Source organism: Sylvia atricapilla, chromosome 4 (assembly GCF_009819655.1).
Source record: "Sylvia atricapilla isolate bSylAtr1 chromosome 4, bSylAtr1.pri, whole genome shotgun sequence".
Taxonomy (NCBI): domain Eukaryota; kingdom Metazoa; phylum Chordata; class Aves; order Passeriformes; family Sylviidae; genus Sylvia; species Sylvia atricapilla.
Window position 1 is genome coordinate 20152020 of NC_089143.1, and position 27944 is coordinate 20179963.

General features: G+C 35.3%; 2 protein-coding genes across 2 annotated transcripts in view; both read left to right on the forward strand.

Annotated features, from left to right (window-relative positions):
• The window catches only part of JAKMIP1 (janus kinase and microtubule interacting protein 1), an 88474-nt gene that overhangs the window by 36959 nt on the left and 23571 nt on the right, over positions 1 to 27944 (forward strand). The window contains exons 9-17 of the mRNA XM_066317241.1: positions 7741 to 7869; positions 9094 to 9222; positions 11061 to 11144; positions 14769 to 14831; positions 15994 to 16092; positions 19030 to 19131; positions 21943 to 21996; positions 22972 to 23037; positions 25400 to 25468. Of these exons, the coding sequence (XP_066173338.1) occupies positions 7741 to 7869; positions 9094 to 9222; positions 11061 to 11144; positions 14769 to 14831; positions 15994 to 16092; positions 19030 to 19131; positions 21943 to 21996; positions 22972 to 23037; positions 25400 to 25468 (795 nt within the window). The remainder of the gene's footprint in view (positions 1 to 7740; positions 7870 to 9093; positions 9223 to 11060; positions 11145 to 14768; positions 14832 to 15993; positions 16093 to 19029; positions 19132 to 21942; positions 21997 to 22971; positions 23038 to 25399; positions 25469 to 27944) is intronic.
• LOC136360188 (uncharacterized) lies at positions 8 to 4590 on the forward strand. Its single transcript, XM_066317239.1, has one exon. The coding sequence runs from the start codon at positions 3571 to 3573 to the stop codon at positions 3715 to 3717; it is 147 nt and encodes a 48-aa protein (XP_066173336.1). The 5' UTR covers positions 8 to 3570; the 3' UTR covers positions 3718 to 4590.

Consider the following 27944-nt stretch of genomic DNA (forward strand, 5'->3'; position numbering starts at 1 on the left):
TGAGCAAACCTTCGGTTTTTCATGCATTTCTGTTGCGGTGAACAACACCTCTTTCAAATACTGCCTGAATTTAAAGCTCTGCTTACTGAGAAAAATCCATATAATTCTTCTGTTTACCCTGGTGAGTGCTTGATTTTTTAGGGTAATTCAAGAGTTTTGTACTTCACACAAGTGATGTTCTTTTGGGGTTTGTTTTAAATAACAATAAAATTACACTTTTAGCCACTGTAACCTAAGTATTCACGTGGCTTGAGGCATAATGTTTTAATGTCTTAAAGAAACTATGATTTCAAAGGGAAAATGTTTAGTATGTTTTAAAGAACATACCCCCTTTAAACTGCTTGTACCAACATATAGCTAAATCAGAATTAAAGAATTACTCATGCTGCGGATGTTACTGAAATAATATTTCTGTATGTGATATATAAGTAGTAAGACAATTCCAACTGTTATGCTCTGATAACTTTTCTGCTCTAAAATACAAGGTTCAAGATAAAAAAAACATATTATAAAACCAGAAAAGTTTTGCTTCAGAAAGTACCCTTAAAGTTTCTTGTAATGTGCTTAAAGTAATTTGCTGAATAATGTTTTTAGTGAAGTTGAACATTAGCAGCCTGGAGCATGTGTGTGGGAGGTGGGAAATGGAGTAAGAGGGAAAAAATGGAAATGAAGAGTGGGGATATCATTATCATCTATATGGTAGCTTCAGATATATTCTGTCATAAATGGGTGCCTTGTGTCAGTGTTATCTGCATAATCTATTCCTGGTAACCTCCAGGTGGTGCTTTTTTATTGCTCTGCACTCTAAGGCCTTTATTTTGAAAAATTTATCCTTTGGGACTCTCTATTTCACTGGTAGTTTCTTCAAATTCCGTTTCTAATAATGATGTCTTTTACATAGGAAAAAAGAAAAGATCAGAAATAACAATATATTCTTTCTAATGTATTTGCAGCAAATGTAAACCATTCTTTCTTAATTTAGTGTAACTGGAAGTTGTATTTTAAGAGCAATTTTAAAAACAGAATGCAAAAGTAAATATATATATATGTATGTAACATACTGTACTTTCTATAGTTCTCTCTAATTATTAGCCTTTATCTGACTGTAAGTTAAATGTGTAAAATTGTTTGCTAAATTGTAAAATTCCTCATGAAACCTAGTTAAGTCAATTTTTAGATGTTGGTAAGAATAATGTGATAAGAATAACTGTGGGCTGAAATCCTCAATAAATATGCATTTATGTCTTGAAAATGCTCTGTGTTAGTTGAACTTCAGCTGACGTAGGCTCTGGACTTTTCCTATATGCTTTTGTGGTCTCTTCTTTCCCTTATCAACCAAAGCAGGGGTTGAAAAACATGAGCATTGGAGAGAATGGGCATGATACCATTAAAATTTTTGTGGCAATGCTATTCTCAGTTTGCTAAGAGTGCTATGATATGGGGAATTCTGCAGAGTGTACTGCAAGAATTGTGTGCATATGGGCAGCAGAGTTTTAGTAGGGGTGTACTTCTTATTTAGGGTGTGATAGATATATCAGAAAGAACAAATTAATCAATAGCAGACAATTCTGCTACAAATTACTCTAGTCCCTGTCCATTAGCTCTTCATTTGCTTTAGTGATCATTTGAACTTCTGTGTGATGCTATCTCCTGAAAGGAAAAGGCAGGAATATAAAACAAAAACAAGTGAAAAAAGAGAAAGTTGTGAGAGAAGAGCAAATGGGATTATATGCACTATAGTGGTTACACCATATATACATACTAGTTAATATAGTTAATATATAGGTAATGTATAGTTAATATATAGGTAATATATAGTTAATACATAGCCGTATTTAAACTTTCTAAACGAGTTAATTCCTTAAGGAATGAAATAAATAATCAGTAATACTACTGTGTCATTACCTGCCAGTGGATAAACCTGTAGACTATTCACAGTTATATGCAGTGTTGACTGACAGTTTAACCATGGTTGGTGCTAATTTCTAAAAATCCAATCCTGGCATATGGGCTGATTTCCTTCCAGGCCACCTGTGTGGTCCTGTGAGGTTCAAAATCTTCAATGGAAGCTGTGTTTCCAACAGTTTTCAATTTAAACAATCTATGTGGAATGGGTTGCTTACTCAGATGAGTTGGGATTTTACCCTCTTCATCATCTCTGTTTTCACAGCCTGTATCAGGAATCCAGAAGAAAACGGTAGAGTTTATTTAACCAAGTGTTGCAGATGTTGGCTAGATGTCAGTAATAGACAAGAGATACAGACATCTTGCTCTGGACAAAGTGGTAACATTAAGCAGTTGGAAGTAGATATCTAAGTAGGACCATACGAGTTTTGTCCTAGAATTGCCTTTTGCTCTCCACAGACTATAAAGGCAGTCTAAGATGAGTTATGCACAGCATAACTGTATTTCTGTCTATTATCTGTGCAAGATTTTTATCTTATACAGATGATACAACCTGTATAGAATAGTAGTGGAATTATGTGTTAACCTGTCCTAACCAAACACTTGGAAAAAAAATTGCTGATCTAAGTCTTCGGTTTTGCTTTTCTAAGGTTTGTTAAATGTAAAATTAACACAGTGAATCAACAAGTTTGGCTGGTGGAGTTGTATCTATTTCCAGGTATTTCCCATTCCTTGTAACAAAGTGAAAGAGGAAATAACTCACACGAATGATGTTTCATGAAAGTGGTCAGATAAGCTTATTCTGGAAGGTATATATATATATATATATATATAATGATTCATTTTTTGTTCTAATAACCAGAAATGTGGTGCACAGGGTGAAGATTTACACTCATCTGTTGCAGGTTTTCTGAAATTGATGATTTTAGACTCCAGCTTCCTTCACTCCTGAGATGGTCTGACTGCAGAGAGTCTGTAGTTGTTTTTAATGAGTCTATGGTTGTTTTGTAATGAGTATTTTCCTGACCATTTGTGTTATCTGGAACAGAATCCATGGAATGCCTTTCTCTGTCTCTGAGACGTCTTGTGTGAATGATCTGCCAGTAGCCTTTACAGCTCTGAGCATCAGTTCAGCTGAGAAGCTTTTGAAAATTTTATAATTTTTGGTTTTGTAATTAGAAATCAGTGTTATTTCTGGAGCTCTGTAGGCGCGCTAGGTTACTGTTGCTACTGTAGTTTTCACTGAGCACTCTTTTAATTCCCAAGGAGCATAGGAGTCCATGGAACAATGCTCCCGAGGAAAGGAGCAGCAAAGTGGGATGGGCTTTATAACCTCTCTGCTTGCAAGGTCTTTAGAGGAGTGATGTAGTGACTCTATATAGGCACATACCTGATTTTTTCCAAGGAGCTTTTTAAAAATTTTTGTTTCCGTTTTTGTTGTGAAATAACCAAGAAACTTCAGAAGCAGTATTTTATATTTTTTGTTCATTTTTGACATGTGGAATTGGGTTACATTCATTCCGTGATGGATGGAGTCATGCATTTGAAAGTAAGACATATTTACCCAGCCTTTTTGATAACTGCAGGACTCTGTGGATTGTGCCTTTTTTAAACTTTAATAAATGAACTGTATTTGCGGTAGTGGAGAGCCTGCACATCGGTGTAATGGAGTTCATATTTCTTGTTTTGTATTTTTCTTTTTTTCTCTGCCTCTGTGCTTTGGTGTGCCTGTATTTTTCTGGCTGCCAAGAAATGACATATAAGCATGAAGGTAAGAAGTGTACTGATGCATTACAAGGAAATATATCTTGAATCATATTCATCATGTTAGATTAAGTCCTTTAAAATGAGATATTTAAATGCAAAATGAAACTACTTTAGCAACAGAGAAAGCAGATTATATTGAAATTTGCATATCATGTAGTTTATGTGTCACTATTGATTTATAATATTCTAAACTTTGACGTTTACTGAGCACCATACTTCGGTAGAAGCGTTAATACTTGAGTTATAAAGACCTAATGCATAATTTTACTTTAAAATTATGTGGAAACATCGCTATAAATCCACGTGAAAAATACTTGCTATTAAATGCATGGCAGTATTAAGTGGAAATTAGAATTCAAATCAGAAATTTTCAGCAATTTACATGACTATTTTGTTAGTTAAGAAGTTGTGATTTAGAAATAAGAAATGGACAAACAAATATAAAGGAATCTCTAAGTTGTTAACTGAGAATGCTCCCATTTAAAAAAAAAAAAAAAAAGTTTGAATGAAACTGTTATGAACATAATTTATATAGTTACAAAAATCTAGTGAGTGTTGTGCATTTCTCTAAACTTTTCAGAAGTCATTGTAGTTCAGCTTTGAGCCATGTGTGGAATCTCTCTTGGAGTTGGGAAATTTATTGATGCTTTATTATTTATTACAGTGCTTATCAGTGACTTTATGAATCACGTATCTTTCTTTCAAATATTTTTTTTATTTTTTTTCTTTCTCTACAGCTTTTCCCTTGTGAATTATTTTGCTTTGGTTTTGCTGTGAATGAATTCTTGTAGTTGGTTATTTCAGATACTAGATAATCAACAGTAAAACTGGCTATTTTGTAATTATGTTATGAAGCAATTCATACATGTGCAGGTGATATACAATAATTAAATACTTGGTCTCTATTGCTATGGAAAACATATCTGCTCCACAAAATTATCAATATACAGCTTTTCTAAAAAGGAATTTTCTTTTCTAAAAAGAAATTGTTCACTTGTAACTCCAAATTACAGGCAGTCTTTGTATAATTTAAAAGTTTTTGACTTTTAACTCTCCTTTAAGTGTTGGAGATTTTAGTGTGACGGGAAATACTAATTTTCTTTTCAGAATTCCCTCACATGTAATATTTCAATGGTTTATTTATTGATATATGCATAATTTTCCTCTATTTTTGCTGCAAGTGTAATGTTTAAATGCAGGTAGCATTTTTCACAATTGGCTTTGCTTTAAGTATTTTCTCCAGCCTTTATACCTTTATTTAAAATGAAAATCACTGTTGTTTTGCTTATTTACTTTCATTTCTTGAAATGGCATGGGTGAGTTTGTGCATGCAGGGTTAAAGGAAGACACATATTTGAGCTGAGTTACCTAAAAGTGACTGTACAGCAGAGATGTAGCAAAAAAATCCCATAGTATGGTAGGTTTTACTGTCACTTCTAACTGAGCTGCTGCTGCCCCTCGTGGTACTGTGATCTCTCGGCTATGTGATAAGAAATTGGAGATTGTTCTCCATCTGTTAGAGTTTCCTTCTGCCAGCCTTTTCAAAATCAAGACTTGAGGCTTACTTTTTTGACCTGCCACCATTGTTTTTACCTCCATGAAATGTACCTTCTTCATGAAACCCTACCTGCCCGTCGGTTTGGAGTCAGGAAAGTGAATTGAGCTGGCTGCTCAGCCAGTAAATTTGTCTTCCATACAACTTGAAGTAGCATAATTTCTTTAGCCCTATTTTCAACTTCCGATATTTATTTGATAAACATTTATAGTATGACTTTTACATGGTTGTAAGCTGCAATGGTATTCAGTTGGGGAGAAAAGCTGGATGAGCCATCTCCCAAGGACTAATTACCCATTGTGGTTTCTGGTAGACCTTTGTACTTATGAAAGAGAAGTCTGAAATGGTTTTAGTTCAAGTAAATACATTACCTTTCTGGATAAGTCTTTGTATTTTTAGAATAGAGCTTAAACCTATTCCTCGTGCCCTTTGTTTTGTTAAGTAGGGCAAAAAGGTGAACTGGTGAATGCTGGAGGAAAGGATTAAATTATCCCAGGGAACTGTTTGTCTTAAGCACCTTGGACGTAGCTCTGCCTTGTGAAAGATCACAATGCTTCCTGAACAAGTGAGGAAAGAGTAATGTCTTCCCAGCACTGTAGCACTATAACTGTGATCTTATGAATTCAGTAAGTAGTGGTCTAGTAGCTTGCAAAAGGAAAGTTGTGTTTGGAAGCTCTTTGCCTTTTGAGCTGCATCTCATTTATCTGTAAGCATATGGATAAACATAGTCTGTTTAGAAAAGATATGACTTCTTGGGTTTCTGAATGAGAATGAGAATTTCTGAATGAGAATTTTTAAGCACTGTTTGAGGAGCTCATCTTAAGTGAAGCAGTTGGGTGATTCAGGACATGACCTTGGAGCTGTCTTTGGCAGTTTGAGGGCAATTAGCTGTACTGTGAAACTATTATGGACTTGTTCAGCTTATGAGTGATGAGGTTGTGACCTGGAGGACTGTGGTGACCAGGGCTGCAGACTGGAAATGGAGCACATGGTGTCGTGCATGCAGGCAAAAAGTCACACCTGCAAGCTTGATTTTTTGGTACCTCTTAAATCAAGACTGAGTGTTTTGACTGCTGGTGAGAGCTGTGCTGAACCAAAAGAGTATAGCAAGGATAACAGGGCTTTGTGAGAAAAAGAAGACCATACTTACGTAGATATACTGGAAAAATCTCTAAGATTAGGTAAATCTGGAAAACTGCAGGGAAAGGTAAATATTGAGATCATGAGATAGGGCATTGTAGTTAAAACCTGTCAGTCTCTTGAATTGATAGATCACAATTCCATTCAGGCAGTTTGCCTTTGCTGAAATGCAAGATTCATTATGTTTGGAATTAACAACAACTGATAACTTTTTTAATCCTTCTGGCTATTTTAATGAATAAGCTATTACCTTCTCATAGACAACCTCTGACATGTATTTGGAAAAAACCCAAACAGCAAACTGTGGCGTCAAGATTTGTGCTTCAGTATCGAGTGATGGTGAAACAGAGAGATCTTTCTTCATCTTCTTACAGCCACCTCCACTACCCTCTCTGACTTCATAACATGAATCCATTCATAAGCTGCTTCATAACCTGAATCCGTTTTTCAGCAACACCCTTCAAAAAATATTCTCAGTTTTCCAGCTTCTATGAAATTGCGTTGGGTTGTTAAAGTACATGTCGTGTTAGAAGTTATGCTTTCTATTAATTAATAACAAGTAAAAACTTTTTAATATTTATATTTATAAACAATTTTTAAAAACAGTTGAATTTCCATGAAAATTTGATGCTTTCTGTGACTATGTTTATGTAAAAAAATCACATTTTTCACAACTGATATTGTACTCATTTCCACTAGCTACTGATTTTCTCTAATTTTCTCTAAGCATGCATTTAATTGATAATGTCTGTAAATTTTTTTAAATCTGCAGTGTAATGCTGCCTTTCCCTAGATATGTCTTTTTGGTTAGACATAGTATTGGAGCAAACTTTCTGGAAAAAAAAAAAAGTGAATTATGATATTGAAAAAAAAATGGTAAGCATAAATTTATACTTTTCAGTAAGGTTTTCCAAAATAGTTTTGTTTGTTTGTTTGTTTTCTTTTTGCAGTTAGGATGAGCAATTAAATTAATTGCACGTTGGTCTCCAGAATACTTTTTTCCTTTTGGTTGCACATATTCATTTTTGTTGCATTATGTCAGCTTACTTTCTTCATAATAGATACTGGATTTCTCTACTGTGAATCTTGTAAGGACTGGTGTGATTTTGGTAACTAGATTTATACTTTTGCTAAATCATTATTCTTTTGGTATTTACCTCATCTCTGTTCTATGTCCAGTTCTGTTCCTGGAGGTTCTTCCACAAATGATGTTGAAAAATAACTGATTTAATCAGGGAACAAGAGTTTGCACTGGAACTTTTCTTGATTCCTAAATACTAAAATAATTATCAGAGAAGACCTTGGTTGCTGCCTACTGGGTCATTGGGGCTGTTAATCTGTTTTGCTAGTAACTAAAAAACCTAATTTTTCAGAGGCATGTTGTGGAGACATTTTTTGGATTTGATGAAGAATCTGTGGATTCAGAAACTTCATCTGTGACTTCATACAACACAGATAAAACAGACAGGACACCAGCAACACCAGAAGAAGATTTGGAAGATGTAAGTGGTAACTGTTTCATTCTTCTTTTTACTTCTTGAAGTCTAAATACAAACTTTCAGCTATTGTACCACATGAACCATGAAAGATTTGGCAGAGAATTTCTTTGTTTTTTTCAAGTGTGGTCACATAAACACTTGGCAATAAAATTAATAAGATAATATTCTGCCTGTCAGATTTGGCAGATAGTGGGCTGAGAAATATTTTTTTTCCCTCAAACTCTTTCTTATTAGTCAAAAGAAGATGAATAGTCACATTGCTTGGCCAAAAGTCAGTACTTACTAGACAATAGTTTGCCTTTCAACCTTATAATTTATATGACTGTTTTGATACAATCAGGATTTTCTTTCTTTGCTCACAATACTCAGAGAGGCCTTTGCAATTCATGAAGGCTTAAATGATTGTAGGTAGTAAATACCAGTGACATGTTTTGTCTCAGCTCTGTGATATACAGTGCTGGTGGCCTACTTTGGAAGATTGTGTGTGTGAGCACAAAGCACGAATTAGATGCTCTTTTTCATCTTTCTTTCTTGTCCACTAACTTCTGCCTAATACTCCTCAGTCAGAGCAAGCTTCCTTTTTTCCTGGGTTTAGTATCTAATAATATTGTAATCTCTTTTCCTTAGAACTCAGGTTCCTGGAGCAAAAATTAATTAAAGCGAGGGACATTTCTTGTCCTCAGCAGTATAGGAAAGACCTTTTAAGTGTTAAAGTTAGTGGCTCAAATTTCAAGGAAAATAAAACTTTGAAAATACATTATATTAAAAGAATGAATTTAAGAAAGTATCTTGCAGCTTTTGAAATATAACTTCTGTGTCAGTGTGCTTTACCCTGGTGTAGTAGAGAAAAAGCATAGGAAGGGAAGGATGGAGACTTCATGAGAAATAGAACAATTACCTTCTGAAGCCCCTGTGGCTCTGGAGTTGCTGAAGACAGTGTTGCACAAAACTGTGTCCTCTCATCTTTCCCCAGACAGCTTTCCCATGTCTGTACATTGCTGTCTTACGTGGCAATTTACACTGTCCTTAAATTGTGTGGTGGACACAGTTACTTATCATCCTTCCTTCCTTCCCTTCCCACCTGTTTTAGGATTTTATACCCTTATTAAACTTTGGGACTTAGTATAAGTTGTGTTGCTTGCTATGTTTGCGAGTCTGTCTTCTATACAGACAAACCCATTATTTTATATAATTATACAAACCCACTTTTCCCCCTTCTTCATTAAGAGCACACCTAAAGAAGAAGCTGAACTCAGGTTTTGCCAGCTAACAAGAGAGTATCAAGCTTTGCAAAGAGCATATGCATTGCTCCAAGAACAAGTTGGTGGAACCCTGGATGCAGAGAGAGAAGCAAGGGTAATTTTTTTAACTGAAATTCTTCTAACTCTAAAATAATAGAGAAATTTGAAACAATTTGAAAATAGCAGAAGGTATCTTTGCAGGTCAGTGAAATGCAAAGGCCAATGTTTTTGAGGATTAGAGGGTATTGTAAGTAAGGTTATAATTTAGATTCATCTGGTGCAATCAGAACAAAGATGTCATTACACTTTATTCTAGCATGTGTAATGTATTAAAGATTTCTGTGCTATGAGAGTGATAACACATTTGAACCTGCAGTTTGGATAGTGACATGATGGATTTTAAATGAATCACAGGATAGGTTGTTTCAAGTACTTAGGTACTTCCATCATGTGAGTATATTGAATCAAAAATCAGAACCAAATCTTGCTTGTGGCTCACTGGAAAGCAGTTTTCCATCAGGAGGTGAGGGCTCCTGATGGATACCAAGTTGAACATGAGCTGGCAGTTAAAAAACCCCTGACCTTCTTCCCTCTACAACTTCCCCAAACTCCCAAAATGGAGAAATGTTAAATGCTGTGAATTATTACATGTTACTGCCTTGCTACATGTGGCCTTCACTGTGCTATGCCACTGCAGCACGTTGCTAAGAATGCGAAAGGACTGTGATTTTTATGTGTTTAAAAATTACTGATGGGGAAGGACTCTACCAACCTACACTCCTTTTTTATTTTTTTCATGTGAAATATAGTTCTTATAATAGAATTACTGCTTTGTGGCTTAATTTATTAGAGTTCTTAGCATCCTACAAAAGCCTAGTCAGTTTTGACACTCTCTTTTTAAGTAGGACACTTAGCCAAGGAAAGCTATAAAGACTTCGATGATCACTTCTCAAGATAGAATTAGGATGAGGGGCATAACTCCATCTACTATTAAAAAAGGATTTCAGGGGCAGTCATGTATTTGACGCCCCTGAATTATGAGACGCCATCATATATTTTCTTTGCCTTCATGGGCTTTTTAAATTTTTACTTTGCAGGCATTTACAGGCTGTATATTTTTTTTATAGCATTGGAAATTGTTTCTGTCTCTTTTTAATGGTATTTTTGGTTTTCTGGCACGTCCGTGCAAGTCCATCCCTTGAGTGAGTCAGAAAGTAGCTTTTTGCATGGTTTATTTTTGGTGGGATGAACATTTCTTATTACTTTTAGATGAGGCTTAAGGTAAGCAAGGATGTAAAGATCCAGGAAAAAAATCCCTGTAGGAATATATAAACTGTTTGGGTGAAAAAGTACCTGAGGTTGGGTGGAGAAAATACTTGTGGCAGCTCAGGGAGCCTGAGTGGCTGAGAGTCTCCAGAAGCATGCTTTGTTTTATATCCTTTTTTGGTTAGTGCCTTGTATGATCCAGTCCCTTTTAGGGCATCACTGGATTTAGGGGATAATACCCACTGTAGTGTAGTGCTCAGTGTAATAATTGTATAAATGAGGAAATGATCGTGCTGGCATATGCTGTTTATGGGATATGTAAATTGTTTTGGGTCAATATATTTTGTTTACCTAAAGGCCTTTTTCAGTGCTTAATGCAATTCCTTTTCTCCCTTGTCCCTTACTTTCTCAATAGCCTTAAAATACTAAAGCTTATGCATGGCTTCTTAGACCCCTTTCAGTTTCTAAATTTATTTTTTTCTTCCCCTGGTAAGAACTTTGTCACTGAATATGGTATGTTAACATCTTTTTGTGCTAGGAAGGAAAAATCCTATTAAACTAGCAGTTTCAAATATTTTGTAACATAAAGACAAAACCGACTATTTTAATGAAAAACATTAAAAGCTGACAGCATAAAATAGTAGAAAATATATTTACTTTTGATTCCTCCCTCCCCCTCCACCCTAGACTCGTGAACAACTGCAAGCTGACCTTCTCAGGTGTCAGGCAAAGATTGAGGACCTGGAGAAAGCTCTAATGGAGAAAGGACAGGTAAAAGGCTCTCTTAATGTCCTCTACCACATCATGTTCTCCGTTGCATGCAGTGGTGCCCTTGCCATCTTCATTGCTTACTGGTGTGTTGGTGTGAATGATGCAGCCTAATTCCTACTGCAGCCTTAGATTGCTTAAATAAAGGAAAGGATTTTATAGTCTGAGAAAAAGTCATTACAGACTCAGTTTCTAACACATAATACACTAAAGCAGAGTATCAAATTAACCACATGTACATGCATATTCTGTTCCCATTGTGTTTGGTGCAGGGCTTTCTCCTCTTTTCCATTTTGTTAATATTTGTTATAGATTCTTATAAAATAAATATTCTATATTTCTACTGGAAAATATTTTTGATGTGCACAAAATAAAAAATTCAAAACCCCACAATTTCTAGACACACTAGAGATATGAACACTGAGCCTGTCAGGTTACTGAAAGCCACTTTTGGTGTTACTCTCCTGAGTTTAAAGTCTCAGAGGGCACAGTTGCTTTCAGATTTCCCAAACCATCACACAAAGTAAAATCAGGCCTTCAGTGTATATAATATATGTAAATACTCACCAAAGATGTGTCTGCTGATGCATATTTAATATTGTCTAGGGCCCTCAGGAAGTCTGATTATGAGTCATGAGCATGCATTTGCAAGTTGTTCAGTTGTGTGAACTGCTAGAACACACAATAGAAATTGGGGAGATGTCCTTTTATGCTTTATTGTTTGAAATAAGAATTTAAGTTTGCAGGTGGCTTATACTAGTAATATAGACCTAGCTATAGATATACCTTTCAAAGACTGATGATCCTGTAGCAGTTAACACAATCTACATACAATGCCAAATGAATTATAACACCATTTTTATGGTTTATTCTTTGTAAGAAAATTTTCCTGTAAGATTCTGTATCAATGCAAAGGTTTGAGAACCATATTCAAATTAAGGACAGAAATCATTTATGCTAGCTTTCACACAAATTGCAATTTGCTTAGTGAATTCCATGTAAATACAATATTACTAAAAATTGAGAATATGTTTTCAATCTAAAAATGGTGACCCACTGAACTTCTGGAAGAAGAAATGAAACCAAAGACCTCTCAAGCATCTACTGCTGCTATTTTGGTTTGTTAATGAAAAAGATGTTGTGGGTAAATTGCTGTGTAGTTGAAAACATTAATAAGATAGTTGACTGTACAGTGTATAATGTAAGTACTGTGTATGTAAATAAGATAAAAGAATTTGGATACCCATGTGAAGAATGACATATGTTATTTTTTTCTGCTAGAGGTCAAAAAGGTATATCTGGAAATTAGAATTTAATTAGTTATCGTTTTTGAGATTCAGAACCACATTTTCAACTTTGTATCTCTTAGTAATCCTGAGAAGGTGAACAGGGATGTGACAAGGAGCACTATGATGTTGTTTCTAGTGGGCTGGTTTGTACACTGATGATTAGCTTTCCACAGAGGGGATCACAATGTTTTCCTGGGAGCTCTGGCACCCAGTTGGTTCTCCTGACCTGTTAGTATTTACAGTCAACAAAATAAATGGTTGTGATGATAAACCGAATTCTTTGTGCACTATGTGATTTTTTTAAAATTATTTTATTATTACTTTTTCATTTAGATGGTAGGGATGATGATTTAATAATTGTGGAATGTGCATTCTGGGAACCAGCTTCTATAGTGTGTTTATAAAGGAAATAATGGATCAAAAGATCCAAGTGTATTATTCCAGAAAATTCCTGAAGTCAATTTCAGAGCATGAGATTAGAAGCTTATTGTTAAAAAATTACGTGAAGCTTGGTTTATAACAATTTATATGTAATTTCAAAGTAACTGTCAATGCTTTTGTTAATCTTCTGGCTGGGCCTGTCAGTATTTCCCCAGAAGTAAAACAAAACTAATAATCCATTTCTGCATGGCACATTAAAGTGCATTATAAGAAATTTTATATCAAGTGAAGAAATTCTTAAAACATATTAATAATGATGAATAATAAATATAAAAGTATTGGAGTATGCAATGTGCCAGATGGATGAATGCTCAACTGTCTCAGTGACCTGGTGTGTAAGTACAATTCTGCTGGAGTTCAGGTTTTCTCAGGAAGTGTAGTTGGACTCCATCAAGAAAGATGCAGAAATTTATTATCAATAGAGCAGATTAATCTGTTTTTTTCACTTGTGTGAACTGGAGTAGTTGAAGCTGCAGGTGTGATATAGCTATTGAACCTTACCATGTGGGTATGTTTTACTATTTCCATGTATTGGGATATCCACCCTAAGTCTGTGCATGCAACTCTTCATTCCTTAGTAAAATGCTAGTTAAATACTAAACTAAATATAAGAATTTATTTCTTTCATTTGCCTCAAAAACTTTTGACAAGTGTAATGCCTTTCAGTACTCATTTTAGTATGTTATTATTGTAACATCACAACCATGAAGAGCTTCTTTATTACATGAAATGCATTTCTGCGTATGAGTGGGGGAAAAGGGAGAGAAAAAACAGAACAATATGAAATTGTAGTAGACAGTAAGTAGAAAAACTAAAATGTAAAAAAAATGTTAATTGGACTGAATATAATATCATAATACTTTAGATTGACATTTCAGGGATCTTTGATGGGCTGGGATATGCAAATTTCATTGATTCCTTGTGCAACATCAGTGTGCAAATATCTTCCTGAAAAAGAATGCATCATCGTTATTACTTTAATAAAGGGATTTAGATTTTAAATAATTGTCCTGTGAAGATAATTTGATCTAGGGTTAGTATTAGTATTAGTTAGAGTTAGGCATATTAAGTGTTAGATATTGTTTTAATAAACTTTTTAGAGCAGCATGTGCAAGGTTATGTAAATAGTTTTCTCTCCAGGAAAAATAAGAGCAAATTTGGCTGTTATAATCCATTAAATCTGAATGTCCAGCTATGGCTGGCCGTGAGTTTTTGTAGCTTGGTTCTTTAAAGGAATATTTGATGAGGCCTGTTGAAGCCATGGAAAAACCTAAAAGGAAAGAAGTGTTTTAGAACAAGTGATGAATTAGAAATACAGTTTCCAAATGGAGTATACAATGTCTTGCATCATTTCCCTTCCTCTGCAGCCTTGACTTTCTTGTCACAAACGCTGTGTATTAGCCAGATTCTCAGATTCTTAGCAGAAAGTATTTAACTTTATATTGCTGAGGCTTCTTTTTGGTCATTTGGGGTAATTCAAGCATTTTTGTCCCTTTCTCCCTTTGGATTTGTATTACAATACTTAAAATGGGATGATTTTGCAAGAAAGTTTCCAAACCTTTGCAATGGAAAGCAATAGTTTTGAGTTCAGCTGAGTAAATGAATGTTTTTAAAAAGACATAATGTATATAATGGTGGTGACCCACAATTGTTACGTGTAAAGATTTAAAAGTTCATGCTAGCTGGAAACAAAAGACTGCTAGAGGAAAGGAAAACCTTTTGTTTTCACTGCAACAAAATACTGTACATCCTTGAAATATTTATGAGAGCTTTATTTTTCAATGTGTGACCATTTTATACTTGAATGTAAAATGATGCCTGAAATCTAGTTATTGTAGTCATTCATTTTTCTTGTTTGACAAAGCATACGTATTTTCAATCCTCTTCTTCCTCACAGGATTCAAAATGGGTAGAAGAAAAGCAGCTGTTAATTAGAACAAATCAGGAGTTGCTAGAGAAGGTAAGTGGGAATATTTTCACCATTGTTGCCCTTTATTGTAAAAGAAATTGAATGCACTAAGTACTATAAAATGAGCATGAAGTTGCTTTATTTCTCACCAGAAACAGAAATTTAAATAAAAGTCTCTGTTTAAAGTACCAATAGACCTTTACATTCTTCAGGAACCGAAGCTGCTGTTTATTTTGGACTTCCATGGATAGCCACCAGTACATCCCAAGCTGGCTGAGGTTTCTACTGTGTAACAGAATACACAGTTACACAAAGATTATTGTTGTCCTGACTACTAACAAAATTGCCTACTCCCTTCAACGTTTTTATCATTTTTCCACATATTAAGTAATACAGACTGATTCAAGACTTCTTATATTAACTGTCAGAGCTGAGCACCTGCATTTTGTGATTTGTGTTCTTTGTTGATAGTGGGAAATTTGGCTAGTCAACTTAGGAAGACAAAGAACTAATTTTGTTAATTAGTAGCTTAATATTAATACAATACAAATGCGATAACCAAATAAAAAATCATGATTAAAAGTAGCTACAGCCAGGTTTAATTTATTTGGACACTTACATGGGCATTAGAAATGTTAAAGTACGTTATGCCAGATGTTACACTGCTCTTTAGTTTCGTACAAAGAAAAAGATCACCCAGTTAAACTAGACAGTAGACAAAGTTATTAGTTGGCATAATTAATAGCCAGTATTGAATTTCTATTTTGTCATTGTTGGTACCCGAAGGCAAAATTCTGGCAAATTAAAAAGTAGTCATTAAAACCACTCTGTTGTTGTCTTTCATACAGTGTAAAAATTAGATGTCTAAGTAGGCAAAGACAATGAGAACAGTCTACCCAAATGTTAATGTAATTCAGTTTCATTTGCTGGATTTTAAAAGAAAACTTCCACTACTTAACCTATTTAGATAAAATATTTATATCACTTTTATGCTACTTCCAGATTATTACTCTAAGAAAACATTGACCATTTTCTGCTGACAATTCTCAGAAATGCTTTCTGATGTGATGTTCTTTTTTATCTCTAGGCACAGCCTGGTGTGTAATAAAAAATGGAAATAATTAACAGTTTTGTCTAAACTCCTGGCTTGTAACTCTGTGCAGTATCTTTTCTAGTGCTTACGGGGTTTTACCATGTTGTGTTTGTCTCACAGATTTACAGAATGGAACAAGAAGAGCATCAGCTGAAGAATGAGATGCAAGATGCAAAAGACCAGAATGAGCTGTTAGAATTCAGAGTGCTAGAGCTTGAAGTAAGAGATTCTCTCTGTTGCAAACTCTCAAATGGAGCAGAAATTATGTTTGAACCCAAGCTGAAATTCCTGTAAAGATTACTGATGTCTGGTGCATGTTTAAGGGAAGTCACTTAGGTACCTATTTTTAAAATGTTGTATCTTGGGATAATGAAATTGATTCCACTGCCTTAATATGTTTTGGAGAGAATGCTCACTAATGTTTATAAAGATGTAATATAGCTAATATAAATTGCATATAGTTTTGTTTTCATCTAATAAAATATTTTGTTTTGCAATATTTTGCCTTTTTTATTTGTTTCATTTCCATAACTGCTCCTTTCCTGCATGTAAAATTACTTGTTATGTATACTACAGCCTTGGCTGGCATTGATTAAATTAACACACCTTCTCACATCTTGCATGCAATGATCTGACTAAAGATCTGACACATCCATCACATCAATGTATAATTGCTTTAAATTACATTGGTTTAAGATTGACAACATTCATATGAAGTAAATTTATCTCAAAAAGAACACATTTTGATAGCAGCTTCCAAAGAATTCCTCTTACCTTAAATCCATGGTTTAAAGTGACCATTGACTGGAAATAATTGGTTTCAGTCAGTGAAAAATAATAAAAAAAAACCCCACCCAAATCTCGGGCAATGCCAAAGAAAAGTGGTAAAGCAGAAATACAACTTCTGAATGTTAAACTAATATGTTGCCTATAGCAAACACATTCTATATTTTGCATAAACCAAATAAGCAAAATTATTTGTAATTAACACTTTGAACATGTAGCCTGTGATTACAATTGAAAGCAACAGTTCTCGTCCCCTCACAAATTTGGCTCCTGTCGAATTTAGTAACACCAAAGTATCTGTGTGTGATGCACAGCTGTCACATGGTTGTATTGCCTGATGACACATTGTTCACTTTCAAGGATCACCAGCATTCTCAACACTGCTTAGAATAAACTCTCTGAGAAACCTGTCCTTGTCACTCCTCCATTTTTATCACCTAGCACGTTTCACCAAAAATCTTGGCATGTGTAGCTTCTCTGATAAAGATGAAAAATGTCATGTCTTCCTGTTCTGTGGACGTTCTTTTTGTCTGACATTTCTTAATCTTTTTTTCATCCTTTGTCAACCATGTGTTTTGATTTCGTAGCCCATTATATTCAAAATTATGAATTTAGGTTATTAGAATTTCAGTAGATGTTCAGAAAAATAGATATGCTTTCTAACACATATCTGTATATATTATTGAAAGACTGTAAAGTAAAATAGAGAACAATTTAGCATTTGAATTGGCCATTGCACTAGAAATTGCTTCCTAAAGTGTGGATGTTCTTAAAAGTAAAACTGTCCAAGAAAGATTTCTAAGGAACGAACAAATATTCTTCAATACATCCTTCACAAATGTATTTTTCACATGAAAGAATCACATCGAAAACGGCTCAGTATGTTCTGTAAGGTTTTGTCATGTGCCAAAGCTTGGAAAACTTCTTTCACAGAATAACAATGGAAGTATTTTTGTGTGGTTGCAAGAAAAGATTTTTTCCTTACTAGACATGCATGTAGACCCAAATGTGACTGGCAGTGCAATGCTTCAGAAAAACCATCAGTTCTTTATTTATCTATTAAAGCGAACAAGTTTAGGTGAATTGAATGGCGTAGCAAGTGATGAATTTTTAATATCAAAAATCAAAACTGAATTTGGATAAATATTAAAGTTCTGGTTTTTGTTTACAGCAGTCATTATTTAAGCCCATTTTCAGCCCAGAATTAGACTGTTGATGTAAATATTATTTAAAACAAAACCTCCAAGAGGGAAAATTGCATAGACTATGGAGAATTTTCTCCGTACATTGTAGTTTAAAATTAGGTTTAACCTAAATAATGAACAAGATTTGCTGAGCTTTGTAACTTGCTTAAGTGAATGGATACAGCCTGCCTGCCATATCAATTAAAACACCTCATGTGTGATTTAGGAAATAGAGTAATACATGGATGGTCATAGGAACTAATATATTTGTAGTAGTTGTCTCTCTGAGAAAATGAAGCTCATGTTGCCAAAGCATCTCCTTATAATATAGAGATGAAATCTGGTGTTTCTTGCTCATGTTCTTATGGCCAGAGAGAATTCAAAGTAAGACCCAAAGCTTTGGTTGTCCAGAGCCTTCAGTCCAGTCATTTTTCACAGGCGCATTAAAATTTAATTTAGGTAAAATTGCTTGTTTATTATTTTATGTTATTTCTGCCTTCTGAAGAAATAATAGGCTGGTGTTTTGAAGAAATGCATGGAAATGATGTAAATGGACTAGTTAAGTTTTAGATATACTATAGCTTTAGATAAATGGGAATTTATAATTTTTTGTTTTGGCACAGAGAACATTATAACTGTAGAATAGTGCTGCCTTTGAACATATTCTGACATCCTGGCTTGTGAGTGAATATGAATGGGGGTTTTAAATGCTCTAATAGGAAAGTAGACTGTAGAATAAACAGGGAATAGGCATACAGGTCTAATTTTAGTGAGAAAATCTTGAATAATACTATTTCATGACAGAGTTTAATTTTTTTTCTGCAGTTTCTTTTTTCTAAATAGTTTTATTGTTCCATGAAAGCAAACAAGTTAAAGAAGGTTATAATTAACATAAAAACCTGTGGAGTACTTTAGGCCTCCAGTCAATGAGGGGCAGTGTGGCAAGGGTTCTGCAGCTGGGGAGCATCAGGTAGCTTTGCAGAAACTGCATGCATGGAATCAGCTGGCAGCTATCACTATGTTTGTATTTAGCCAAAATTCTTCAAATACAGTAAAAGTAAGAAGAAATAGATTTGGAATGAGAGCAGGAATCTGCCTTTTTAATAGGCAAGTATGTTTTATAAAGGTGGGGAATAAATGTTAACATATAACCACAAATGTTGTTTTTAAACAAATCTTTCCTCAGGAGAGAGAGCGAAGGTCACCAGCATTTAATCTTCATATAACCACCTTCCCTGAAAACAATGGAAGTGCACTTCAACTGTTCTGCCATCAGGAAGGAATAAAGGTATATGCAAAGCACTAGAAACAGTTGGATGGCTAGGAGCCTTTCTTGAATGACCAGACTAATATCCAAACAAATGGTTTGACATTTACTAGGGAAGAAAATGCAAACAAAAAAATTAGTAAGGAAAGATATTTCTAACTGGGAAAACAGTTTCATAAGAATATGATCTGGTTCTCTCAGGAGTTCCTCAGTGAAACTGAAAGCTGGTCGATCAATATAATTTACATTTGGTCTAGGGAAGAATGTGGATGTTGATGTGATCTATTGCCAGGCTTGCTACAGTACTTGGTTCGTGATATTAAATGTCTTCATCTGAGTTCAGAAATACGACAATCAGTCCTTATTTTACACCCAGTCTAGTGAAGGCTTTTCTCTGTTGAATGAATATGCTTAAGTTATTTGCCAGGGCCTTGAAGCGCCTGACCCAAAACTCATTCAGATAGGTGGAACTCTTTTTAGAACAAGAACAAACATCGGGAACTCCCTTGATTACCTTCTGATAGAAGGAAGCAAGAATTAATCTCTTCATTCCTGGTCCCCCATGAACAGGCTATTTGTGCAACTTGATTTGCATGCTGGTTCACTTAAGATTGAATTCAGAATTGTCTTGTCAGTAATGTCGCACAACAGGCCAGGGTAACTTTTCTACAAGTAACTAAAGCATAATCTCAGTGCCACTCACTCGTGATTTATGGTTGAATTTTTAGTTGTGTTTACAAGTCCTCCTATGGGAGGCTAATTGCTATTCAGTGCTTTAATGAGCACAAGCACAGCATGATCTCTAGAGGAAATAAATGGAAATTGTCCCTGCATATTTTAGGAAGCTGCGTAGTTTGAAAGAAAAGAGTTAAAGCTGTTTCTTACCTGGAGATTGGTTAGATACTCATCTCCCAAAGCACACAAGAGTCGTCAGCATATCAACTACAAATAGAGCCAGAGCCCCTTTTAGCTTACCTGTAATTCTATTCTGCATGTTGGCTGTAGCAGCTACATGGTGCCAGGATCCATAGTTCCCATTTTTTCCATTGTCATCTGTGATATGCTTTAACGGGTGGATTCTTTTCATTCTGCCTCTCAGTTCACTTACCTGGAAGGTGAGGCAGCCTAATATGGGCAGATTGAAATATTGAAATAGTTGACCTTTTATCTGTTTTCAGTGCTTTTCAAAATTATTAGTCATCAGTAGCAATATAGATTCCAGAATGATGCAAAATCTGATTTTGTTTCTGAGTCTTCCTTTAGGCATCTTATGGAAATAAATTATTAGAATGATTATTTCTGGCTCAATAGATACAAGATGTCTTAGCAAATTCCATTCTTCACTACTGTGACTTGTTGGCTGAAGAAGTTTCTGTTCAGCATTGTCAATGTAATCAATACTTTTGTTTTTAACATCAATACAAACACAAGTGTATTAGGATCTGCAACCTTCCAGAGTTAAGGATCTGCACAGTTAAATAGCTCATGTAGCATTTGGGAGCATCCCTGAAGTTTTTTGGAAGGCGTTTGGGAGGGAACCTTTCAGGATAGAAAAACTTGAACACCACACATGGTCCTGTGACATGTTGGCCTTTTCTAAGTGCTGAGTATGAGTAGAAGTTGAGAGTGGCAGCATTTAACAAGGTTCTTTTGCTTTATGTATGTGTATTAAGCATTTTGGACTAACAGGGGCTAGTCTATTCCCATGCTCTCAAGGCTTCCTGCCTTCAAATAGCATGACTGCTACAGGCTGTCAGTGGAAATGATCTCTGTCCATGTTGACTTGCAAACCAAGTTCAAGAGAATGTGATTACTTCTGGTTAAACAGTTCTATGATCCTTTCCAACAACTTTTTAAACTTACAGTTCTGGGGCCTAGGACTGGATCCTGGCACAGTGTTAAATACAGACATCATGTGAATTTTATCTGGAAAAGGTTCTTCACTCGGGGTGGTTGGGCACTGGCACAGGCTCCCCAGGGATGTAGTCACAGCACCAGGCCTGACAGAGTGGGAGAGTGGAAGAAGTGTTTGGACAATGCGTTCAGGCACACGGTGTGATGACACCTGGGGATGATGATGTATAGGGCCAGGAGTCAATGATCCTGATATGTCCCTTCCAGCTCAGCATATTCCATGATTATGTGATTCCATTAATTTATTCCTCTCTTTTTTGAATCAGAGGAGTGGTTTTCTTTATTTCAGTGGCTTGTTCAGTTCATTATCTGAGAGCTGAGTGGCAGAGAAATGTAGCTTTCTAATCAGAAAGATGATTATGAGCTGATGATGTTTGAAGGAGGATGTTCAGCCCACTGTACACATTCTCTTCTGCCACTGTAAGGCTGATTTGAAACTCCATGGTTTTGTATAACAAAGAAAATAAAACTCAAACAACCAAGCAAACCTTCCTGGCAATTATTTGTTGATGCTCTCTGTCCTTTTAACTTCTGTAGCTTGATGTGATTGGTGCTCCACTCCAAACAAACAAATAAACAAACAAGTCTTTTAAGCTCTTTCTCTTCATGTCTTTTAGACCTGTTTATCAGTTTTCATCTTTCCTCTACACACATTAGCTGGATGATAAGTGTGAATGATACAGGAACATTCTGCCCTCATGCACAGACATCCAGGTTGCTAGTTGCAATTGAGTGTGACTTCTGGTTTTGTCTTAAAATATCAGTAATTACTTTTGTAATTGTGTTGCAAAATTGCGTTTCACTTATATTTGAAGTCTTTTCACACACAGAAGTGAATCACAGGTACATAAAATGTAGCATATAAAAACTGTTTCTGACCTACTTCATAAAAAAATAAGTGTTGAACATCTTTTTCAGGATGTGAATATATCTGAACTTATGAAGAAGCTAGATATTCTTGGAGATAATGGGGTAACACTTTTTTACTTTTAAATGTACCTCCAGTTCCATGGTTAATTTAAAGCATTTATTTTTCCACAGCAGATACTAACATTCAAGACAGTGCACTGTGATTGATATGCCTGTGTTTGTATGAAGAATATGAATGGTTAGGAATGGCTTTTACCACATTATATTTTTTTTTAGTTAAACTGATGGTAGTGAAGAAAGTATTTTTTTAAGGTAGGATTTGGTCTTGATTGAATGATGAAGAAAATAGGCACTGTAATAGGCAAAGTGAAAAGATACAAAACAGAAGTCAAAGCCAGACTAAGTTGTGAATAATCCCTGTTGAGTAGTAATAGCAGCACGTTCTGCTGTGAAGGCTGTAACTGCCAGGAGTGGATTTTCTGGGAGAAAGGTGAGGATAACTGTCTCCCCTTTTCCTCTTTATTGCTAAATGCTAAATGCTAAATCTTACGCATTTGGGGCACAAACATCCAGTGACCTGAGTCCAGTTTATAGCTACCTTTAACAGATTGAGGTCCTTGTTTTTAGATCTAGATTTGAATGCTGCATCGCAAGTCCTGTGGAGGTTTCTATGGCATGTATTCTTTGCTTTGTTTTCTTTAATTGGAAGTCTGAAGTGCATGAAGGTGAGATTCACTTGCTGCAAGGCTTAATCCAGTGAACTGGCAAAACCAGGAAAAAAAGGCAAAATCCCTGACTGAAACCACTTAACTTTCATTGAATGATCTGTTTCATTGAATAATCTGTTGAAAAGGTGTTGTGAGTCTGGTCTGCTGAAATAGAGTAGAACTAAGCACCCTTGGTTTAACTTTCGGTACTCTCAGTCATGGGATCCTTTTTGGTCATGTCTATAATCCTAAATGTTATAATTTATTCATTTATTAAATGATTTATTTTTTGAAGCATGGTTAAAACATAATGCTTGTGTTAAGGGATGAATTTTTAATCCAATTTAAAATGCATCTTTTTGTATTTTAGAATTTGAGAAATGAAGAGCAGGTTGCAATAATCCAGGCTGGGACTGTGCTTTCCCTCTGTGAAAAGGTAGAATTCAGTTTGCTTTGCTAAAAACTGACCATGTCTTCTAAGATATGTCATAACTTTGCCAGGAATGCATAGCTTTCCTGTTCAGGTCATCTGAATTGGAGCATGTATTCATTCTTACATGAATGTTGGGATTGTGATGTCTTGAGGGAAAGCCAAACTTAAGAAGGAAACCCAGTTTAAAAATAAAAACATGTTTTGGAGATATTCGCTTAACATAAAGTACTAAAAATCCACTTAACACAAGAGGCTTCATTCCCAGAAGTGCTGGTGTCCTCAGTGCTCTGAACAGTTGTAAGGTGCCCTCTGTAAGATGCCCATGGTCTCTTTCGGGGTCATTTCTGTGGATAACTGAAAAAGCCTGAGTAGTCAGTGGTTCTTTCCTCTGTAAATTAGTGGACATAGAGAAAAAGTAGTTTGCACAAGATAAGTAATTGATCAGGTCACTCATTTCTCTATGGCTGGTTCTTTACTTCCAGAGAATATAATCTGTATATTATGAAAGGGGTGACATTTAGAACTAAGAAAGACTTGCATATTTCTCTGAAGAAGCTCTGTGTATCCTTTTCATATGCTTCCATTAAATCTTTCCTGATGTGTTGTTGAAATTCAGAATCAGATATTTTAAATTAAAATTTGAGCAATTTTAATAATTTCTTTAATTTATATAATTTTGATAATCTACTTATCTAAATACCTTTAAGTAAATCATCTACATTAGGTAATTTAATAACCATTAATTTAAATGATTAATTGCTATAAGCAAAATAAAAATGGGGGAAACAGCTAAAATCCCTGTGGTTTTCACTGTGTTGTGGCGTTAAAAGAGCAGGTAATGATTTTAGCACTTCACATCCAAAAAATTAAAGAGGAAGAACCCCACTATAAAAGGCTAAGATACAGACTCCCAAAAATACTGTTTGTGTCTCCTATGCCCCTTTGTTCATGAAAGGCTATCAGGCGTAGTAAAACCAGAATCCACATTTTGTTTTGCATATCATTTGCATACCTTAAAAAAAATTAATTCTCTAATTTTTCCAAATAGCCCTTCACTTGATTGAGGGCAGCTGGGAGAGATGCTCAGAATTTCCCATTGATTTCAAAGGTTCAGAATGCTCACGGTCTTGCTGAATATGCATGGTGAGGCTTTCCTTAGGAATATCTTCAGTTTGTCACCTTGAAAATGAAGAAAACAAAGATGGTGAAAATAGAATCTCTGGGGAATATGGTGTTACTGTTAATTTTTTTCTGTAGAAGGCTAACCTGCTGAGCAGATAAAACAAAGTTCCATTTTTATTCATCAGTCTCTCAAATAAGGGAAGGTTCAAAATGATGAAATAATGAATTCACTTTTCCTACGTTGTAAACTTACATTTGAAATTTCCTGTGGAAATCTTGGGAGAAAAAGCTAGTAGGCCATTAATTCATTTGAGTCTGAGGCCTCATGAATTCACCAAAACACTAAATTATAGGAGCTGATATGCAAAAGTTACCAAAAGACTTAAAGCAGATATGAGTAGTCAAGTATTAGTAAACAAGGCATTTGAGGAAAGCAACAATTATCAGTGGTAAATCTGCTTTTTGTAAGTTAGTCATGGATCCTTATTGAAGACCAGTAGGGAAATGAAATTAAGTAATTAAGAACTGACCGTTCCTATCCATTCCAATAAACTTAAATGGAAATATTAACATAATCTTGCTGATGGTTAGTAATTAAGCAAGAACCTTGTATCCATGCATTTAGCTATTATGATGTGTAATTTTTTTACCTTTGGAATGCAATGGCTGTTCTTCTGATTGATTTGAATGTCACCATAATGGTAAAGGGAATCACAGTAGCAACTACAAGAGCTTCCATCTGCGTGTCTGTCTGTTTTATTTTTCCTTCTACATTACCAATGTTTTAAAAGTGAGCCTTCTCCCACAGAGGGTGCAGCAAACTGCAGAATTAAGTGCTGAGTTTTCCACCTTGTCTTTTGTTTTAATTGCCCTCTGGAAAAATGCAGGACTGAAGTGAGATGATGATTTCACAAATGAGGCCAACAAGCATTTGAGTAAGAAACAATCAGGTTGATTTTGCATTCTTGACCCAAGTCTATTTTGTTAAACTTTACAGAGGAAAACCCCATTTAACTTACTGTAGGAAAGCAACCTCCACTTGTTAGTCTTTAGTGTGTCTCTGCAGTCCTTCACTCTGCCTGTGCTCTCACAACTGGTTTATTCAGGTGTATCTTTGGAGTGAATAGATAGCATGGGAGGAACATATGCCTGGAAGTCCTGGCAATAAACTTGCAAAATATTTGGTAGAACCCTTTTCAAAATCTTTGTTGATTTTCTATTTTTTCTCTTTACACTGCTGTAGTGGTTGAAACAGATAGAGGGAACAGAAGCTGCACTGACACAGAAGATGTTAGACCTGGAAAATGAGAAGGTAAGAAACAATAGCTGAAAGTATAATTAATGTAGCTAAAACTCACCTCAAAGGAATGTGCATATATTTCATCCCAGGAAGGTTTGCTGTCTTTCTCTGTTTAACAGAGATGGCTTCATGGTAAAATAGGCAAGTTGTTTCTAGAACAATCTATTGCTTGTGTTCTTTGGGGTGAGACAGAACTTTCAAATCTATATAGAACAAGAATAGCAAAAATATTTACAAATTAGGACACAAAGTCATAACTGGAGAGCACATTAACCAAACAATGTGAAATCATCTCTGTGCTTTCTTTGTGTATTAATTTGTCAGGCAGCAGCATCATCTTTTTAATGTTGAGGTAATGCTAAGAGAATTGGCAAGGGTATTTCTTTACTTTCTGGTACTCAGCTTCTGGACAAGCTGTCAAGACCTCTTACTCCAGATGACCTTTCTTGCCCCACAGCTTTTATGCCTAAAGACAGAATGTTTTCTCAAAAAGCAGTTCTGTCTTGAAGAATGAACTGACCTTGTTTTGCCATATGTTGAACAGTTTTAGAAGGAGTGTTTGGTTTTATTGGTTTACCATGCATGCTGTGCTTCACATCTTCAAATGGCGTTCCAAACACTGATTATTCCTCACCACACCTTTTACAGGTAGATAAATAAGCAGCACTGCATTCATCCTAAAGAATGGGACAATGAGACAGGGTGGTTAAGTGATTTGCCCAGGGCCACTGAAGAAGTGTGTGTTTGAGCCACAAACAAAAATAAAAGTACTCAGACTGTTCTGTCTTGAGTGTGACCTGTCCTACCGCTTGTACTTTAACATAGATAAGATACTTTCCACATTTAGTATTTCTTTATTTTTAAGTCTTGTTATGGAAAATTACAAAGGCTTGGGGAAGGGAAAGTGGCCACAAATACTGGTTTGTTTTGTAAAGAAAACTGGAAAAAAATAGGGGATTTATAACTTAATATATTATCTTCCCCCTTATTATCTGTGATGTTTTTAAGTCTTACTATGGATAGCCTTTGCATCTATCTGTTTAGCACAACAATCTGAGAATCTGCATCCCCAATGATTAACTCAATGAGTTGAGAAATTATATTCTTGCATGATACTTTTAGGACTGAGCACTGGTTTAGCTGTCCTTGATACCCGTGTTAAGGGTTTGAGGTCCTGTTGTTGTTTCCTTCCCTCTTGCTTTCTGTGGGCCGCCTTTACTATCCCTTTTGAGAAGTAACATGATCAGGACATCTGGGGTCTGGTGGTAGCTCTGATCCACTTTATAGTCTCAGACAGTTCAGTCTACCTCTGTGATGTCAGACACCTGTAAGAAAGTCAGGACCAGCCTGTCCTTTGCTGTGCACTCACAGTGCATGGTGGTGTTTCATCCTGTACAACAGTCTTGCAGTTGCTGTAATTCATCCATGTCAGAAAATGAGCCACTTTGGAAGTCATGGTGGGATTCAGTTGCATAAACGTGATATAAATACCATATCGTATTCTCCAGAGTTCTGAACTCAGAATTCTGAACACAGAGTTCTGGAGATGTCCACAAAGGGCTGAAAAATATGTCCTACAGGACTTGCTGGAGGCTTTTTCCCTTCAGGACCAGTAGCATATTTAGAATATGCTGGAGCAGAAGATTCTAAAATGGCTATCATAGCAATAGATGCCTATCTGTTCCCAACCAAATTCCAGCCCCAAGATAAAGGTCTGACTTAAACTGTAGGTTTGCCTTCAATATTAATTAATAGGTAATTAAAAGAACACCAAGATTAAAAAATAAATTAATAGTAAATATTATATTTGTTATACAGAGAACAAATAGCACCTTGTTCCTCTGAATCTTCTAATACTGGTCTTACATGTTGCTACTGTCACCAGTTCTACACTGGCAATCGACAGAAAAGTTGTCAGACATCCACATATATGTTTGATGGCAAAATCTGGCCAAGTGACTTTGAGGCATTCCCATATCCAATAAAACTAACCAGAGCAACAATATTCGAATTTTCTAAATGCTGGTAATAAAGATTGCAAATAGTGATTTTAAGAACCTATTTATTTTGTATTTAATTTGGCATTTATTCTATATGTTAAGGAAATGCAAAAGTGTGTTGAGTAGAAAAAAGAATGATAGAAAATATTAAATTCAGTAATAAGGCTTTTCTGCTTTTTGTTCTACGACAAATTCTTTTGAGTGTGAAAACCTGCTTTAAAAGAAAAGCTAATAAAATTAAGTAACTATTTTATGTTCTACTTACTATCATCAAACATGGTCTAGGCGAAGGTGTCCCTGCCCATGATAGGGGGGTTGGATCATGGTGATCTTTGAGGTCCCTTCTACCCCAAACCATTCTATGATTTTATGATTCAAAACACTCTAATGGCTTGGCTAATCAGGTAATTATTTGAATGTCCACAACTCGCTTGAAACATCTTGTTTTAGATACTGAGTTCCACTGAAACCCCAGTCTGTGGGGTTTA

Bases quoted from the DNA above. Each gene is read 5' to 3' on its own strand.
- LOC136360188 (XM_066317239.1), top strand. From the start codon at position 3,571: ATGGAGTTCATATTTCTTGTTTTGTATTTTTCTTTTTTTCTCTGCCTC.